We start from the raw sequence: 16,001 nt of genomic DNA, 5'->3' as shown, positions 1-16,001 counted from the left end.
GGGATCCTCCAAACTGTGACTGTCTAGCGTTGGGACCAGGAGGCAGAGCTGTGGTCTTATACACCTCTCTGCAGCTTCTCTCCCCCTGCCATCCCCCTATTACCCCATCCCCGTAGAGACGGTGCCTGCTCCCAGACCACCAATAACTAGCAAAAATCTATTTAAGCATAAAAATTCAAAAAGAAAAAATAATATAGCACCTTCAATTGCACCACAGACTAAAACAGTTAAATGTGGTCTATTAAACATTAGGTCTCTTTCTTCTAAGTCCCTGTTGGTAAATTATATAATAATTGATCAACGTATTGATTTATTCTGCCTAACAGAAACTTGGTTACAGCAGGATGAATATGTTAGTTTAAATGAGTCAACACCCCCGAGTCACACTAACTGTCAGAATGCTCGTAGCACGGGCCGGGGCGGAGGATTAGCAGCAATCTTTCATTCCAGCTTATTAATTAATCAAAAACCTAGACAGAGCTTTAATTCATTTGAAAGCTTGTCTCTTAGTCTTGTCCATCCAAATTGGAAGTCCCAAAAACCAGTTTTATTTGTTATTATCTATCGTCCACCTGGTCGTTACTGTGAGTTTCTCTGTGAATTTTCAGACCTTTTGTCTGACTTAGTGCTTAGCTCAGATAAGATAATTATAGTGGGCGATTTTAACATCCACACAGATGCTGAGAATGACAGCCTCAACACTGCATTTAATCTATTATTAGACTCTATCGGCTTTGCTCAAAAAGTAAATGAGTCCACCCACCACTTTAATCATATTTTAGATCTTGTTCTGACTTATGGTATGGAAATAGAAGACTTAACAGTATTCCCTGAAAACTCCCTTTTGTCTGATCATTTTTTAATAACATTTACATTTACTCTGATGGACTACCCTGCAGTGGGGAATAAGTTTCATTACACTAGAAGTCTTTCAGAAAGCGCTGTAACTAGGTTTAAGGATATGATTCCTTCTTTATGTTCTCTAATGTCATATACCAACACAGAGCAGAGTAGCTACCTAAACTCTGTAAGGGAGTTAGAGTATCTTGTCAATAGTTTTACATCCTCATTGAAGACAACTTTGGATGCTGTAGCTCCTCTGAAAAAGAGAGCTTTAAATCAGAAGTGTCTGACTCCGTGGTATAACTCACAAACTCGTAGCTTAAAGCAGATAACCCGTAAGTTGGAGAGGAAATGGCGTCTCACTAATTTAGAAGATCTTCACTTAGCCTGGAAAAAGAGTTTGTTGCTCTATAAGAAAGCCCTTCGTGAAGCTAGGACATCTTTCTACTCATCACTAATTGAAGAAAATAAGAACAACCCCAGGTTTCTTTTCAGCACTGTAGCCAGGCTGACAAAGAGTCAGAGCTCTATTGAGCTGAGTATTCCATTAACTTTAACTAGTAATGACTTCATGACTTTCTTTGCTAACAAAATTTTGACTATTAGAGAAAAAATTACTCATAACCATCCCAAAGATGTATCGTTATCTTTGGCTGCTTTCAGTGATGCCGGTATTTGGTTAGACTCTTTCTCTCCGATTGTTCTGTCTGAGTTATTTTCATTAGTTACTTCATCCAAACCATCAACATGCTTATTAGACCCCATTCCTGCCAGGCTGCTCAAGGAAGTCCTACCATTATTTAATGCTTCAATCTTAAATATGATCAATCTATCTTTGTTAGTTGGTTATGTACCACAGGCCTTTAAGGTGGCAGTAATTAAACCATTACTTAAAAAGCCATCACTTGACCCAGCTATCTTAGCTAATTATAGGCCAATCTCCAACCTTCCTTTTCTCTCAAAGATTCTTGAGAGGGTAGTTGTAAAACAGCTAACTGATCACCTGCAGAGGAATGGTCTATTTGAAGAGTTTCAGTCAGGTTTTAGAATTCATCATAGTACAGAAACAGCATTAGTGAAGGTTACAAATGATCTTCTTATGGCTTCGGACAGTGGACTTATCTCTGTGCTTGTTCTGTTGGACCTCAGTGCTGCTTTTGATACTGTTGACCATAAAATTTTATTACAGAGATTAGAGCATGTCATAGGTATTAAAGGCATTGCGCTGCGGTGGTTTGAATCATATTTGTCTAATAGATTACAGTTTGTTCATGTAAATGGGGAATCTTCTTCACAGACTAAAGTTAATTATGGAGTTCCACAAGGTTCTGTGCTAGGACCAATTTTATTCACTTTATACATGCTTCCCTTGGGCAGTATTATTAGACGGTATTGCTTAAATTTTCATTGTTACGCAGATGATACCCAGCTTTATCTATCCATGAAGCCAGAGGATACGCACCAATTAGCTAAACTGCAGGATTGTCTTACAGACATAAAGACATGGATGACCTCTAATTTCCTGCTTTTAAACTCAGATAAAACTGAAGTTATTGTACTTGGCCCCACAAATCTTAGAAGCATGGTGTCTAACCAGATCGTTACTCTGGATGGCATTTCCCTGATCTCTAGTAATACTGTGAGAAATCTTGGAGTTATTTTTGATCAGGATATGTCATTCAAAGCGCATATTAAACAAATATGTAGGACTGCCTTTTTGCATTTACGCAATATCTCTAAAATCAGAAAGGTCTTGTCTCAGAGTGATGCTGAAAAACTAATTCATGCATTTATTTCCTCTAGGCTGGACTATTGTAATTCATTATTATCAGGTTGTCCTAAAAGTTCCCTAAAAAGCCTTCAGTTGGTTCAGAATGCTGCAGCTAGAGTACTGACGGGGACTAGCAGGAGAGAGCATATCTCACCCGTGTTCACCCTCCCTTCATTGGCTTCCTGTTAATGCTAGAATAGAATTTAAAATTCTTCTTCTTACTTATAAGGTTTTGAATAATCAGGTCCCATCTTATCTTAGGGACCTCATAGTACCATATTACCCCATTAGAGCGCTTCGCTCTGACTGCGGGCTTACTTGTAGTTCCTAGGGTTTGTAAGAGTAGAATGGGAGGCAGAGCCTTCAGCTTTCAGGCTCCTCTCCTGTGGAACCAGCTCCCAATTCAGATCAGGGAGACAGATACCCTCTCTACTTTTAAGATTAGGCTTAAACTTTCCTTTTCGCTCAGGCTTATAGTTAGGGCTGGATCGGGTGACCCTGGACCATCCCTTGGTTATGTTGCTTTAGACGTAGACTGTGTTTCATAATTATTGTATGGCCTTGCCTTGCAATGTGGAGCGCCTTGGGGCAACTGTTTGTTGTGATTTGGCGCTATACAAGAAAAAAGTTGATTGATTGATTGATTGATATGTAGACAGGTGTGTGTCTTTCCAATCAACTGAATTTACCCCAGGTGGACTCCAATTAAGCTGCAGAAACATCTCAAGTAGGATCAGTGGAAACAGGATGCACCTGAGCCTTAGTTTTTTATTTTTAATAAATTTGCAAAACTTTAAAAAACAAAAGTTTTTTCACATTGTCATTATGGGGTATTGTGTGTGTAATTTTGAGGAAAAATGAATTTCATCAATTTTGGAATAAGGCTGCAACATTAAAAAAAATGTGGAAAAAGTGAAGTGCTGTGAGAACTTTCTGGATGCACGGCAACCAGAATGGACTGCAGATCTTAACCTGATAATTGGTAGGTTTGATTAACACTTTGGCACCAATGACACTCTGACAGAGCATGAATGAAGCTGTGGAGGGCTGTTGGAGTTCTGATGGTGCTATAATGGAATTTTGTTAGAGCTCTGATGAAGACCTGTTGTAGTTTTGATGGAGCTGTAAATAAGCTTTGTTGGAGCCAAGATGGAGCGTAAATTAGGGAATAACCCTGTTGTGTCTGATGATTTGTGGACGTTAATGCTGGATTTTACGGTCGCAAATTGAGTTTTACTGGTGACACGTTAGTGGAGCTGGTAAAATGGGATCCCATGAATTCCCATGATGTCCCAGAGATTTCTTGCAATCAACGTCATTTGCATGAAATATTCACAATATTTGAAGCCAACAAAAACCGTTGATGTGAGAAAATATTCTTCTCTCGCTGTGTGTGTGTGTGTGTGTGTGTGTGTGTGTGTGTGTGTGTGTGTGTGTAGAGAGCCTTCCTAATCCACGGACACATTTTAAGCCCCTCGCTCAGCGGCGAGCAGTGTCCGTGCACGAGGACGCGCTGTCCATGACACAAGGTGAGACATCTTTCAAATTCAGTAACCCTTTAAGTTTGTGTTTTTATTTGTGATATCACATCAAAGTCAAAAAATTCAAGATTCTATCAAAGAATAAAAAATAAAAAAAACATCTCTGTAATCTCCAAACAAATATGTACAACACAACCTAAATGAAATTAAAATCCCCAAACCCAGAAGAACTATTGTGTAAATCTCAATAATCATATTTATATACAGTTTGTATTAAAAAAAAAACACCCACATTTTAAATTTTTTTTAAACATAAAAGCAGGTGAATATTTGTTACTGGAGATATTGAACAGCAAAGGGAAACAGAAAATCAAAATAAAATTATACAATGAATCAAACTTTTGTTTCATTGAGAATATTTTCATTAAATAAATCAGTTTTCTGATCAGATATTAGAATTGTTCAGAATTGATTTTATTTTATGTTCTTATTTGTGTTTTGAGGTGCGATCATTAAAGCCCCGGTCACAACCCACTGTGTGTTTTTTTTCACTGTACGTTTTCTGCGGATGCCACGGCCACTACATTTTTGTGAAAACGTACGGAGGCAGAAGCAAGAGGAGGGAGGGAGTACGTTCAACACACGTCTCTAGGAGTGTAATGATAAAGAGAGATGACAGTAATGCAGTGTGTGTGTGTGTGTGTGTGTGTGTGTGTGTGTGTGTGTGTGTGTGTGTGTGTGTGTGTGTGTGTGTGTGTGTTGGGGGGGGTGTGTGTTGGGGGGGGTGTCGCTTTTCTTTTTTTATGAGCTGGACCGGAGCGGCAGGTGTTTTTCGGCGTCGGCGATGCATGAGCATGTCCAGCCTGCAGCGGTCAGTTGTACGAGTGTTTACTTGCCTCGAAAAGTTACAGCTAGTTAACAGACTGAAGCTGTGGAGTGTGTGTTGCTGACGTTTGGAAATAAAGTCCAAGTTCAAGTGAGAAGCTGCGTTGCGCATGCAAGTCTGTCGGCCTCCAAATCCGTACTGCCTCCATACGGATGCTTTGAATCCGTACTGAGGCAGTACTCACAACGTGCGTCATCTGTACTGCTGGTGAATCCGCAGCCTGACCGCAGCGAAAGTTCTGCATGCACTAAAACCTCTACGGCGTGTCTGCGTGTCTGCGTGCTCCTAAATTCATACTGAGGCAGTACTTACGAAGTACGGATCTCCAAATTTAGCCCACGTTTTTGCAAGTAGACTGCACGCACGTGCAAGTACGGCGGGTTGTGACCACGGCTTTATTCAGTCTGAACGTTTTCTCTCTCAGAACTGAAGGTGGCATTACTGAGGTCACCTGTCCGTTTCCGTGGTAACAGAAGCGACCTGCCCACCTGCTCTGAGGATCCCAGCAGTGTGGAGGAGGCTCCCCGAGCAGGTGCACTCCTCTCTTCCTTCCTTCCTTTTTCCGCCTTCCTTTTTTCTTTTGTTTGGCCTACATCCTTCTTTTAACTGCTTCCTTCATCACCTTCATTCCTTTCTTCTTTCTCCCTCATTTCCCTCTGTGTTCCCTTTTTGTCTTCATAGGTGAAAGTTTCTTGTTCCACTTGTTTTCTCTTTCTTTTGTTTCTTTCTATTCATTCTTTCTTCCCCGTCAGTTACTGTCTTCATTTTTTTCAATCCCCCCTATTGTACTTCTTTTGTTTGCTAGGTGTTGGTTGTTTCTTCCTTTCTTTCATTAGGTCCTACATCCTTCTTTTTTGTTCTCAATTTGTCCCTTACTTCCCCCTTCATTCATTTTCATTATTTTTTCCATCCTTCCTTTTATTCACTTCCTCTTCTTTTACCTCCTAGACGTTAGTTCCTTCCTCCACCTACTTCCCTCCATTCTTTACATCTTTCACTCCATTAAATCTTTCCTTTATTGTAATTTGTAGCTGCTATTTTCTTATTTTATGTCTTTTTAAATTTATTTTTCTGTGCTTTTACTTTCTCATTCCTCCTCCTTTCTTTCCTCCTTTCTTTGTTTCCTTCCCTTTCTGTTCCTTCTTCTGAACTAAAACGTTTCCTTTTTTGTTTCTCCTTCCATCCGAAGGACCCGGGGAGCTGGAGGTTCAGGATCAGGAGGACATTGTCCAGATGGACAAGGTGAAGACCGACAGAGACGGGACGAGCTGTAGAGGGACGGCTTTGGAAATCAAACACTCTCCTCCAGGAGAGGATGAAGCCTCAGCAATCTCCTCCTTGGAGTCATCCCGAGTCCACGGAGACAGAACTCTGTCCACACCGGACAGACCTCCAGCTCGAACCCAAACCCCTCCACTTCCCCCGACGTCCCACGAAAAGAGTCCAGTTCTGGGTCTGGAAAAACTGCTGGGGTCGTCGCCATCCCAAGAAAAGATCCTCAGCACAACAGAAACCCTGGAAAACTCCAGAGCAAGTCCCAGCACAGTGTCGGGAACGGTAGGAAGCAGCACAGAGGAGCAAGGAGAGGCGACCTCGAAACAGCACACGACGAGAACGCAACCAGCAGACCAAAGAACCGAAGAATAGCACACATGGACTCGCCGGAGAGGACGACGGACAGGTCTATGACATCACAGGATTTAAACGAGTCCGTCGGGCTGCGACTGTCGAAGCGTCGCTAACCGAATCCCTGCAGCAGCCGGTGTGAACTGTTGAAGTGTCCTTAAGCAAGGCACTGACGCCCTCCCACTTACTCTGTGTACTGTCAAACTGCACAGATGACAATTCTGAACCAGTTTTGAAAAGTGTGACACGTCTACAGTTTTGAAACGTGTCCAGAATGGCTTCTCTTGAAGTGCACCACCTACTGTCAGGGGTTTGTACTGCAGCTTTTATAAACCCGTGGGAATGAAAACCAACAGCATCGCTAATATTTCAAACTTGTTGGGAACAGACTGATTGTAAGTGATCGTAAGCGGCACAGCAGCCTTCACCGTTAGCTCGCGCTGTCCTGTCGCTATGTGATGATGCCGCTGAAATTGTCTTCTTACATTTGTGAGCGTCGTTAACGTTTCAGCAACGGACGAGTTTGTTTTCTGTGGAATTCATGACCATCTGTGAGTTTGCCCAGACTGCCATCAGGAGGTGACGTAGTTGATCGAGTGATCCGTGCAAATGTGTCAACACGCGATTACAAGTAAACGGCATCTAAAATCGTGGAACTAAATTTTTTCTGGCTGAATCCAACGGGTTCAAAAACAGATCAGTGTAGTTTGGAGTCAATTATGAGACAGTTCGCGATTAGCTGATTATTTGTGTTGCGACTGAAGTGACTCACTAGGCTAACCCAATTGTAAAAGGTTACAAAGATGGCTAGCATAGCTAGTTAGCATGTGACTGACTCAAAACTAACTTAAGGTGTTCTACTAAAATGTCTGTCGAGTAACCGCTACGTTAACCAGTGAGTGATGTCAACTGAATATTTTAAACGTTTGGTTGTAATATTCGAGCTTTATGCATGATGATTAGCTTCACACTAAGAATGCATCAGGTCAGGTCTGGGAGCGTGTGCTGGTGCCGTGCATCGTCACATGCACCACACCGCAGAACCGTCCCAGGTCCTTGTTGGTCCAGTTGTTCTTCACCTCTCCAAAGGAACCATCTTTGTGCTGCAGCCAGTAGAATATGGGCGTGTCCTTGACCTTCTCCAGCCTCTGAGGCCCTCAAGGCTGAGGTACCTGTCTAGAGAACCGCACCACATGGACAAAACGTCATCGCTGCCATTCGCTCACAATGCCTCAGTCGAGTCTCCCAAACATTCACCGTTTGTTTAGAATTACTCAAGGATCCTCCTCAGACACCTGATACCAAGACATCCAGTCACCTTAGGTCACTGCTGAGAGTCCACGTCTCACAACCGTACAGTAAGACAGGAAGCACCAGGACCCTGAAGACTTGGACCTTCATTCTCCTACGAAGATATCAACATGTGACCTTTGACCTCACGAGTGAATAAGCTCCTCCCAGGCATCTTTAGATTTGAGCAGTCGAGGATCCAGAAATATGAACGCCACAATGACGGATCAAAAACCAGAAGATGTGTCTACATCACTAAGCTTTCCGCTTCTTCAAAACCACACAGATTAAATTAGCACTGCTGATCAATAACACGTCAACGGGCCCTCTCACACCTTGACTATTTAGCCAGCGTATGCTGACAGCCCCATTTCCACCGAGTGGTTTGGGTCAGTACTGCTTGGTGTGGTACGTCTTGGAACAGTTAGTCTGGCTTGGTTTGTGTTTCCACTGCCAGCACCCTTTTGTTTGGCAGGTGGAACACTTAAATACTGACGAGCATGCATATGCTGTCACATGGCCCTGCCCCCTCCACACGGAGGCAAAACAGAGTAATTTAACATTATTTTGTTTTTGTGTTGGTGGATCATGGGATTTCTTTTCATCGTGTGCAGAATGATGAAGAGTCATCTGATGTCTGTGATAAATGATGACATGAATGAATGAGGCGCTGTGACTCTTTCAACTTTTAAAAGAAATTAATTTCCTTGTTGTGGCACAAAGCACCGGTGTTCTCTGGTTCTGGCTGAGAAACACACAAAACACAGAGGGACTTCTTTTAAAACGGTACATTTCTTCAGCCACGACAAGGAATTAAAGTATTTTCAGACGTTGTTTTGTAAAATGAGGACGCTTTACGTGGATAAGTTTTCGTCAGGCTGTGATGATGAATCCAACTGAAAAGAATAAGTCAGATTAAGACTTTATATACGGAACGTATGAGTAACATGCTGGCATGTCGAAAATACTGTGCATGCATACTGTGCATGCTCAAAATTTTTTTGAGGTACTCGCCGTACTACGCTGTGTATCCGCGTGCTTCAATGTGCTCTTATACAAAACTCACCCATAACTTCTTAGACCTACGCCAGTGTTTTTAATACGTTCAGCATACGCTGGCTAAATCGTCATGGTGTGACAGGGGCGTACCATTCTGTAGTTTAAGTTCGCTCTGACAGAATTGTTGGTGTTGTTCTGGAATTTATACATCCAAATGGGCGACGCCCACGTGTGTTGGTGATACCAGCAATTTAAACCCATCTGAGGCTGAATCTCAGCAGTAACACAGATTCTGTACCGCTGTTGTTGCTGTATTTTACCGTTTCTCAGACATCTTGATGCACATCAAACAGCGCCACCTGGTGTTGCAATAAAAGTCTCATATTTGACTGTTGTCTTGCTGCTGGAGCGACAGAATGACCCTGATGTTTGGTTCAGGATTCTCTGCAGAGACTGCGTCCTCTCAGAAAGCATTTTGTCCTCTGAGTCCTTCTGAGGAGGTGACGCCTGAAACCACACAAAATGAGCAAACAAAAAACCAAAAACTTCCACATTTCATCCTCAGAAAAATGGCAATTTTTAAATGTTAATATTTCACATTTTTTGGGGGGGGGGGGGGGGGGGGGGCTGCCCTTGTCTGTACAAAATATCTTCTTTAACATTTTTACAATTAAATTACTGTCAAATCGAGGTTAAAAACACGATAATTACCAGCAGGAATTTGATCAGTTCAAATGATTTTTATTTGGAGGCTGTAGGATTTTTCCATTTAATTTTGTTGTCACTTACAAAAAACTAAACTCGATCACAGACTCTGTAATTTATAAGTTTAATTTACATTTTCTCCTTAAAACAATAACTAATATGGTTGACTTGAAATCTGTGCCATTAATTGTTATTATTATTGTGGACCAAGATAGTGGAATATATATATATATATATATATCTTGTCTAAACATGTTACTACTGAACCTTATTTACAGTGACCCTGAGATGCAAAACACAACATCTCAGATCAATTTAAAAAATAAATGCAGAAGCAGAAAACAACATTTTGGAAAATATTTGAACATTTCATAACATTTATGAAATCTTTCAAAAAACACAACAAACAGTTCTGTGTTTTATTGGTGTGCTGTTGCATACAGTATATTGTACATGTTTTTACCTGTTTTACTGATTTTCACCAAGTAGTGCAAAATGTAATGCAGCCTCAATTAAAACCGTGTTTTGTTATGGATCTGCACAAAAAGGGGAACCATAAGACATTTAAAGTTTTTTGTTTGTTTGTTTGTTTGTTTGTTTTTTAACTGTCTGAGCTGTAAACTTTGTTCTCTGAAGTATTTACTTTTCCCCCTTAACTCTACACACCATTCTAAAATTTGGTCTATCTTCTGGGCCGGCTCTGACTGGCTCCTCTTCCGCAGCCAACGATACGAGCGCTGTTGTCATAGCTGTAATTACAACAGCAACTGGTTGCAACAAACCATATAAAAAAAGAAAGGAGAAATTAAAAAAAAAAAATCGGGCCCCAATCTTTGAATTCTGCACCATCCTGCTACATGTTGATTTTTTTTTTTTCCATTTCAATTTATTTGTTGCTTCCCACATGTTGCTTTAAATTAATGTTTGCATATTTGAACTGTGTATAACACACTCCCCTCACTGTCATTAACTATTGTGGCTCACAGCATCTCATTACTTTTGCTAAAAACAACAACAACAACAAAAAAGATTAAAAAATAATTTAACCACATTAAGCATTGTTGGATTTAAAAAAAAATAATTTTTCAGTAAATAACGGGTTTAAATTAGTTTATTTTGTTTTAAAAATACACCATCAATGAGTTCATCACACTCTTTAACATAGTAAACATTATTAGACATAAAATTAATATTCCACCTCTTATATTAGCGGAGTAGTTTAATTTAGTTTTAAAAAAATAATTAGTTAAAAAAAAAAAACTTTGACAAAATGTACTGTAAGAAGACAAACTCAAATTAATTTTAAATTAATAATATAATGCTGATGTACCACAGTTCAAAGTATTTATTTGTTGAAATTATTAAATATGCTTCAAACTATTTTCACAGAAATGCTAATGTACTTAAACGTTAATTTTTTTTAATTTTTTTAATTTTTTGTAAAATATTGATTTTACGGTTGTTGTTTTTTTTTGTTTTTTTTTTACAATTTAACAGTTTGTTCTGTGCAGCGGCGGCTCTAATACTCCGCTGACATTTTGATAAAACACCTTGCAGAATGTGACGCGAGAACTTTGTTGAGTCGAACAAACGCTCAGGGTGCTTGTTGAACATGTTTGACTTGCTGTGCTGTCAGCGACCCCCCAAAGCCACATCACGCTCTGGGGACAGAGTTTATTTTCTACCGTCATGTCTGTCTTTGCCTTGCACGCACAGAATATGTACAAAAATCACTTAAAATAAATCAAAAGTTATGAACAGAGTGTAAATCCAAACCTATACTTGTTTGTTCATTATTAAAATGTTGAGTTGTCATGTTCTCCTCACTGGCTTTTATTTCCTGGAAACCTGACATGCATGTAGTTTTTTCACAACTGACCCCATTACAATATTATAGTTACTGGAGAGCTGAAACCATTATTGTGTTATCATGTCAAACTTCCTGATCTACAGGTGAGTCTGTTTTGATGGTGAATCAGGTCTCATTTGTATCCTGCTTTGGATTGGACGTTATAGCAAACTGTTGAAATGGTTTTGTTCCCTACAAGTTGTGATCAACACCAAATGGCCACCATACTGACTTACTGGATAATCTTCAGATATTGCCAGGAATATTGGCGCAAAGGTATAAAAACAACAATTACACTTTAATATTGTAAATAAATTTACTCCATCAATGAAAGCAAAACAAAAACTACTTGTAATTTAAACGTATTATTCAAATGTATGTGTGGATTTCCTTACAAGGAGTTGATGGAGAACACATCATTACATTTCAGTTTTATTACATGAAAAAAAAATTAATAATTGGCACTTAATTGATCATTAATACATTTGAACCATGGATTCAAATTATTTAAAAAAAAAAAAAAAAAAGCTCTTCCAGATCCATTACAGCAGACATTCCTACATTACTCTGACATTTGCAGTTTTTATTTTTTTGTATGGTCCTTGTTAGTGTGGTTAAAGGGGAAAGCCACGATTTTTCAACCCTCGCTGTGTTTTTTAGATTGTTTAAGTCAGGAAAAAAAAATGGTTTTAATGAGTCCAGAATTAATTTGGACCATAAACGGCATCATGGGCTAAACAACACATTGTAATGCTATGGGGCAAGCTAACAGGATTGCGAGTGAACAGGTGAAAATGTCATTAGAAGCATCTGCTAGCACAGAGTGGACCATTATGGAGGTAAACATCTACATGTTTACCTTACAAAACATAAACTTTTTAAAATGACAGATAAGACCAAGGGTGGGCAATTGCGCCACGAAGGGCCGAGACAACGCTGGTTTTGTTTACTACCAGTCACCTCAGCAGGTGACTTCATTAATGATCAGGTGTTTATCTTCAGGGAAGAAGCTCATCAGCAACCCACCTGCTGAGGTGATTGGTTTCAAAGAAAACCTGCAGTGTCTCGGCCCTCGTTGGCCATCCCTGGATTAGTTAGCCGCTTACCTAAGCCTCCTGACCATTAGGTGGCGATACTCTTTACTGCCGATTGTTAATGAGGGGGTCAAACAGGAAACAGCCCGTCAATGACAGGTGACTAGCAATGACTTAGTGGAGGGCAGTAAAGCCAAACTCCCTGGCAGTTAAGGTAAGAGGCAAACTGTCATCAAGTTTCTTTAGAATTGCCGAGGTAAACATGCACGTGTTTACCTCCAGAGATTTTAGCCACACTAACAAACTTATAACAACATTTTGACCTCTTCAGTGACGAAGGAAGTGGTTGACTGGTTTAACTTATGTAGCTATTTAACCCATGACATAGGTACACGCGTATGACCTAAATATGGCGTCCACTGCTTGGATGTATCAGGTGCTTCTGGCTTGCGACACTTTCCAGGCAGTAGTGCTGAGTTTGCACTTTGAGGAATGCATTTACTTTCTGACAATGGGGGATCTCTCTATTTAATACCATAGATGAAATCCCCTGCCGGCAACCTCGTTTTCAAACGGTATTCCTGTGATGAGTAGAAGTCATCAGAGCGCTGCAGCTTCTGGGACTTGTAGTCCTGATGTGACGACAGCTGTTTCTGACACTCTCTGGGTGCTGGATGGAAAACGTGGAGTGGATTTTAAGCTACTCAGGCCTATTCAAATATATCAGTCTGTCAAACCGACAGAAGTCTTCAGTTTGGGTCTCATTAGCATCAGATTACAGTCCTCAAAATCCCTGTTGATCAACGATCTAATTATGGATCATCACTTGGACATGATTGGGTTATGTGAAACCTGGCTCAAACCCACAGCTGTTCTTCCTCTGAATGAGGCCTGCCCACCAGGGTACACATTTAGTCACATGTCTCGTGGTGTGAAGCAAGGCGGGGGTGTTGCTTTTATTTATAAATCCAAGTTTACCTTATTGACTGTTGGGGGTCATAAATATAATTCGTTTGAGCATCTGACTCTCTGCTCTGCTCATGATGCTACATGTCAGGGTCAGAAGTATGGAAATCAGTCATGTTATTTTGTCATCGTTTATAGGCCTCCTAGCCAATATTCTGAATTCTTAGATGAATTTGGTGCATTCATCTCGAGCCTGTCAACTAGTGCGGACATTTCGATTATTGGTGACTTTAACATTCATATAAATAAACCCTCTGATCCCCTTTGCAAGTCATTTATGGAACTTGTGGATGCGTTGGGATTTCAGCAATGCATTCAGAATTCAACGCACATTCCCATGATGCACTGAGTGTTTCTTTCTCTTTTTGCTCTGTATGCACCACTCTGCATTTAATCATTAGTGATTGATCTCTGCTCTCTTCCACAGCTTGTCTTTTTCCTGGTTCTCTCCCTCAGCCCCAATCAGTCCCAGCAGAAGACTGCCCCTCCCTGAGCCTGGTTCTGCTGAAGGTTTCTTCCTGTTAAAAGGGAGTTTTTCCTTCCCACTGTCGCCAAGTGCTTGCTCATAGGGGGTCATTTTGACCGTTGGGGTTTTTCTGTAGTTATTGTATGGCCTTGCCTTACAATATAAAGCGCCTTGGGGCAACTGTTTGTTGTGATTTGGCGCTATATAAATAAACTTGATTTGATTTGATTTGGTCACTCATTTATTAGGTGTGCATTTATGTTGCCGCTTTTAGTGGACTGAAAGCCTTGTCTGTCTCTGCGGCGATGCATTAATCCCTCAACTATGACTGAACTCGAAGCTAGACTGCCTGAAATTTTGGCTTCAGGTTTGGAGAATGTTCAATCAGTGGATAGTCTTGCGGATGGCTTGAATTCAGCGCTCAAGGCTACACTGGATAAGGTTGCACCTCCTCTTTCAAGGCCATGCCTTCCCAAGGCGCAGTCGCCTTGGTTCAATGGTTACTTGCGTGACCTTAGGGAGAAGGCTCGAGGTTTGGAACGGAAATGGCGTAGTTCTAAATTAGAGGTGTTCCACCTTGCATGGCGTGATGCTGTCTTAGATTATAAGCAAGCACTACTGGCTACAAGGCGTGCCTATTATTCTGATTTGATCAATAAAAACAAGCATAACTCAAAGTTTTTGTTTGAAACTGTAGCATTTCTCATTCATGGACAGCCACCTGTTATTCACTCTCCCTTTTCAGCACAGGACTTCTTGGACTATTTCGAGAAGAAAATTGAGGATATTAGGTTGAGCATATCTCAGCAGGCTTTAGTCCAGCCACCGCATACTGCTATGGAGGTGGATGCGCCCGCTGAGGTGTTACCCAGACTTACAGATTTTGATTGTATCTCACTAGGTGCGATGACGAAGCTCATGCTGCTTATGTCATGTTATGCTTATGTGCTCACGAAGCACAACCTGTTTATTTGATCCTATACCAACAGAACTGTTTAAGGACCTGTGGCCCACTCTTGGACCAACTGTGCTGGAAATTATAAATCTCTCATTAACTTCTGGATCTGTTCTTAAATGTTTCAAGTCTGCAGTAATTAAACCATTACTTAAGAAATCCAATCTCGACCCTAGTGTATTGAAAAATTATAGACCGATATCAAATCTATCATTTTATTCTAAAATCCGGGGAAAAGTGGTTTCACGACAGCTCGTGGACTACCTCACTGAGAATAATATTTTTGAGCCACTGCAGTCTGCTTTTAGAAAATATCACTCCACAGAGACAGCACTTACTAAAGTAGTGAATGACCTTTTGCGAGCAATGGACTCAGATACCACTACAGTCTTGGTGCTGCTGGATCTTAGTGCTGCGTTTGATACTGTGGATCATCATATTTTACTCAGTAGGCTGGAGAATCACTTTGGGATTACTGGAACTGCTCTTGCATGGTTGACATCATACCTGTTCAGTCGTTCTTACTGTGTATTGTGTAATGGCACCTCCTCTGATCGTAGGGACATGAAGTTTGGGGTTCTGCAGGGATCCGTTTTTTGGCCCCCTGCTTTTTTCCCTTTATGTAGCACCCCTTGGGAATATACTGCGGCGCTTTGGGATTCCCTTTCATCGTTATGCTGATGACACTCAATTGTACATGCCAATGACTGCTGGTGATCTCATTGACATAAAATCTTTGGAAGATTGCCTTGCATCAGTAAGAAGTTGGATGTCTAGTAACTTCCTACTTTTAAATTCTGATAAGACTGAACTTATGGTTCTTGGTCCAGCGAGGTATCGGCATCAATTTGATCAGCTAGCGCTTAGCTTAGGTTTGTGTGTTATACATCATACGGATAAAGTGAGGAACCTTGGAGTAATTTTTGATCCTACGTTGTCCTTTGGCCTCCACATTAGACACATTACGAGGACTGCTTTCTTCCACTTGCGAAATATAGCGAAGATTTGTCCCATCCTGTCTATGGCTGATGCTGAGACTTTGATTCATGCATTTGTCTCTTCTAGATTGGACTATTGTAATGCTCTATTTTCTGGTTTACCGCAGTCCAGGATTAGGGGTCTTCAGCTGG

General features: G+C 40.8%; 1 protein-coding gene and 1 long non-coding RNA gene across 2 annotated transcripts in view; both read left to right on the top strand.

Annotated features, from left to right (window-relative positions):
* carmil2 (capping protein regulator and myosin 1 linker 2) overlaps nt 1-6,651 on the top strand; it is a 125,747-nt gene extending 119,096 nt beyond the window's left edge. Inside the window, exons 39-41 of the mRNA XM_034177275.1 lie at nt 4,054-4,143; nt 5,406-5,513; nt 6,165-6,651. Coding sequence (XP_034033166.1) covers nt 4,054-4,143; nt 5,406-5,513; nt 6,165-6,628 — 662 coding nt within the window. The 3' untranslated portion in view covers nt 6,629-6,651. The remainder of the gene's footprint in view (nt 1-4,053; nt 4,144-5,405; nt 5,514-6,164) is intronic.
* Nucleotides 6,652-6,854: 203 nt separating this feature from the next.
* Nucleotides 6,855-14,062, top strand: LOC117516326. The gene is made up of 3 exons (XR_004562365.1): nt 6,855-9,373; nt 13,878-13,892; nt 14,053-14,062. It is a non-coding gene; the product is annotated as an uncharacterized LOC117516326 (long non-coding RNA).
* The last annotated feature ends 1,939 nt before the right edge of the window (nt 14,063-16,001 follow it).

This window comes from Thalassophryne amazonica, chromosome 8 (assembly GCF_902500255.1).
Source record: "Thalassophryne amazonica chromosome 8, fThaAma1.1, whole genome shotgun sequence".
Classification (NCBI taxonomy): Eukaryota; Metazoa; Chordata; class Actinopteri; order Batrachoidiformes; family Batrachoididae; genus Thalassophryne; species Thalassophryne amazonica.
This window is presented reverse-complemented; position numbering and strand designations above follow the sequence as displayed.